The sequence below is a fragment of the Brugia malayi genome (genome assembly GCF_000002995.4).
Source record: "Brugia malayi strain FR3 genome assembly, contig: Bm_v4_Chr2_contig_001, whole genome shotgun sequence".
NCBI classification, from domain to species: domain Eukaryota; kingdom Metazoa; phylum Nematoda; class Chromadorea; order Rhabditida; family Onchocercidae; genus Brugia; species Brugia malayi.
The window spans coordinates 9,981,349-9,985,536 of NW_025062476.1; the positions used below are offsets into that span (position 1 = coordinate 9,981,349).

Below are 4,188 nucleotides of genomic sequence, written 5' to 3' on the forward strand. Positions count from 1 at the left end.
CACAAAACTTTGCATTTTTGTGTGAATTTTCTTTCTTTTTTCGAAATCAAATATCCTGAAAACAATGTGAAATTGATTCCTGAAATTTCTGTGACAGAAAGCTATGAGAGGTCCTTATTACTTCATAATCACTAACTGATTATTAGTTTCTTCATATAAATACGTGGTCATGTTGTCCTAAGTGTTCAAAAATGTAAGAAACTGTCAACGTAGTGATCTTTTCTGTTTTTATCAGTAAGTTTCTGCCTGTCCTTTTTGAAGTTCGCTCATAAAAATTACACTTTGACGTGCTACGTGACCTGTTATCTTCCATATTTTAGCTTATACTACGAAATTACTCTGTGAGACGCCAAATCAAAAGCTTTAAAGTCTTTTATTCAAAACTGCTATCGAAATTTACACAATGGATTAAAATGGCAATACACTGATTGGTGATTTGTAAATGTATGATAAATTCAAAAAGAAATTTAGGCTTTCAATCGAATCTCTTATGGAAATACAATTCAAAGTATATTTAAGTAATTATTGAAATACTTAACTGTTCAGCAAAAAAAAGTTGTGAGTGATCAGTTTATCCAACAAAATCAATGCGATAGCCATTTTTTCTAATTATAAGGTTTCTAGAAAAGAGGGCTAAATTAAATTGTGTGAATAATTTTGGTTCATTACCCATTTCCTTCTAAAATGAAGCAAAATAACTATGCATTATCATTAAATCGGAAGATGCGAGCCTGAATTAGCGATGAATGTTACTGATTTGTTATCAGTCTACGATTAACACATTAAGTTTGAGTGTACTAATTAAATTGTTAGCCATCTATTAATGTGTATAATTTGCGAGTGTTGATCCAATAATCAACACTCGCAAATTATATAGAAGAAGTAATGACGGAATAACTCTGATTTATAGGACATTTATGTGAGAAGAGGACTGAAGAGGAGTGAGGCCAGAAAAAGTCAATACAGCCTCGTTCCCTGGCTTCACACTACGAAATGGAACAAAGACCAGGCTTTCAGTCTTGGCTTTCAAATGGATGCTACAACTGCAAGCTCTAAGGCTGCTTTATTCGACAGATGGAATGATTTGGCATCAGCTTTTTCACCAGACTTAAAGGTTACTATATATTTGTTCATTTTAAATTTAATTTGATTCAAAAGTGTCATTTTAAAAAGTATAACTTTTATGTCAGTTGTCTATGAGAATGACTGAACGGTTACTGACACAATGAATTCATTCTGTTTGATGTATACATACATTTATGGTAATAAATTCAGGAAAAATGGTGGAAACATTTATTGAATATCTATAGCGAGCGGTCATTCTACAACCTCAAACATCTAAATGATATGTTTCTGCTTTTCGATGAATACAAGCATAAGTTGCAGGAACAAATGGCTACTGCTTTTGCTATATTCTTTTTGCAGTAAGTTTTGTCCATGTTTTTCTATTAAATGATAGGATCATTAATAATGAAAGAAGAGAGAGAGAGAGAAAGAAAGAGATATATTATTTAGTAGTTGAAACAGTCCGAATCAAAAACTTTGATTTGAGTCAGGATCTGAAATTGAAAATGTATATACTAATGATGATAGAAAGTTTTCCTCTTTTACTTTCTGCCTTTTTATTTTTAACTTTTACATCGCATAGTTATTTCTGTTCCATTATTTTGCTAAAATACTCGAAGCTAGATGCTAAATTCTAACTAGAATTACAAATCACAAAGGAGTAAACGACAATTCCCAAACATTATGACGAGTGAATGCATGTAATTAGTTTCTTTATTCCAAGAGAGATAATTATTAGTCATGAAGAATACTTCATTTGGCATAAAAGGAGAGAATAGTGAATGAATTGTTACTGTAGGTTAAAAAGCTGATCGAGATTTGAAAGTAGCATTAAAGTAAATTATATTGTAGTGCAGCTGATGATCCGAAACGCAGCAATAATGCTGAGCGAAGCGTGGAAATATTGAAGCAATTTTCAGCGGAAACAACAATTGACTTGGTAGAATTTTTTTGTGACAAGAAAGGGTAGGATCAATAGATCCCAATTTAATGCTTCTGGGTCAGATCAAAACAAGCCAACAAATCGATTTTATTTAGCATTATCTCTGTTCTGTTTTCATTGTAAAAGTAAGCTTTATTATCCTTTAATCCAATGACGGACCTTAGTAACCTTAGTAACAAAGTAACTTTTCTAAGATGAATAAGTTCATGTGAAGAATTATAAATCAGCTTTTACAAACTCTAAAAAAGTATTTGGACATAAACTAGTTTTAAGAACTTGGTGGCGAAAATTTTGGCATAAAATTCTTGAGCTATGCTGTTCACATCGAAATATTAGTCCGAAAAATAAAATAATGAATAAAAATTTTTGCCTTCCAAATTTATTTGAATTTTCCTTAAAATTCAACTTCTTTACACAATAAAAGATTGAATTTAGGAATATTCAGCAACACTGATTCTCAAAAGTGAAAAACACTGTACCGATGCTCATTTAATAGCCAATAGTTATGGCGAGGATGACGTTCACTTCTTGTTAGATTTCGATTTAGCTTTTTTGGGAGTCGATGAAATCGAGTATGACACACACAGCAAAAATATCAGAAAGGAATATAATCATTTAAACGACGAGGAATACCGCCAACAAAGATTAAAAGTGTGTAATACCTTATTTGCAACTAATCATCGATGCATCCTTAACTATTGATGTTAATAAAATCGGCAATTTTAAGTTTACTGGTCAATACTAATGAAACACAGCTAGGAAATCCCATCATGACAAATAATAAATTTATAAGGATGACTTCTTATACTGATTCTCATTCTACTAAAAGTTGCTTCCTTTGTTCGCAGATGAATTAATAAAATGTATTTTGAGTTCTTCTCTAACTTTTTTCGTTTATTCCTTTCTATCCGATGATTAAGAAGGATTCGGCATGAAAAAATTTTTAACTTCCCTCCAAGATTTGCTGCTGGGCATATGAAAATTGTGATACGAAAGGATTAAGAAATGATTATGGTGTCCTTGACTGTTTTATAATGTTAATTTCAGTGAATCATCTTGAGCTACTTATAAAATCACATTGTAAAATGAGTCAAAGCCATGCTTATCGCTTTTTTCTCTTAATGTTTAAAAATGTTTTTGTCAAACCAAGAATGATAACACAATAACTCAATTGAAATTCTTTCTTATTCCTCTTTTTTGCTGTTTTCATAGCGATGAGCGAAAAAATCATTCCAGAAGATACAATGAAGCCTTTCATCTTCAATCGTTTTTCTTTCAGATTTTGAAATTGTTTATGCGAATTCCAAACATTTACGCAACTCGAGAATTAAGAGAACGATTCGAAGTTCAAGCTCGTCTGAATATCGCGAAGGAAATTTCTGATTTATCCAAATAACTCAGGGTAAGATAATATTTTGCTAATTTTCTCATCACTAATTATTTTGGTGACTGTTATTGATTTTCTTTTCGTATTATAATATAACATTTTTAAGCGTTGAAGATTTTAAATTAAATTTGATTAGTGGGTACAGTGGATATTTGTTATTCTCAGTGATTTTCTAATACATCGATTAGTCTCTATGATTACTAAAATTGTTACCAATGAGAACGTTTATTATATGTAATATTACATCAATTCAAAGCAGATTTAACATGAAATGCATTTTGAGAATTTCCAAAGTTTCAGAAACTCCGCATTACGGCAGTCATTAATTAACTTATTAATTATCAATGAAACCCAAAATAAGCTATGACGCTGACATTATGTGCATGATGACAAAACATTCGTTCCAACGCACTTTTTTCTTTTTTTCCGGAAGTCTCAAATAAAATCGAATTGGTAGCCAAGTTTTGGATATTCCGATCCGACATTTCACCAATTTATAGCGATATCGAGATCAAACTTCAATTTTTTTGCTTATTGTTACCCATTTGCTTTTATTTATATAAGTTTCCTTTTGTGTGTACGAATACGCATTTGCAATGCCAAAGTTAGGTATAATAATTCAATGGATTTATCAAACACTATGAAACAGTAATTATAAAGAAGTTAGTAGGACTTCTAACCAATTAATAGATTTCTGATGATATGATATATCAATGATCATATTACAACACAATTTATTCTCACTCTCGTCCTGTGGAACAAATTTTTTTAATTCATAGGTGAGAAATTGCAA

At 30.9% G+C, this 4,188-nt stretch overlaps 1 protein-coding gene across 1 annotated transcript; it reads left to right on the forward strand.

The window, feature by feature from the left end:
- Positions 1-1,030: 1,030 nt before the first annotated feature.
- On the forward strand, positions 1,031-3,404 carry Bm9810 (CG3579-PA, putative; the record flags this gene model as incomplete). The annotated part of the gene is made up of 5 exons (XM_001900790.2): positions 1,031-1,114; positions 1,276-1,424; positions 1,918-2,005; positions 2,444-2,659; positions 3,288-3,404. The coding sequence occupies 5 exons, from the start codon at positions 1,031-1,033 to the stop codon at positions 3,402-3,404; spliced, it is 654 nt and encodes a 217-aa protein (XP_001900825.2).
- Positions 3,405-4,188: the final 784 nt, after the last annotated feature.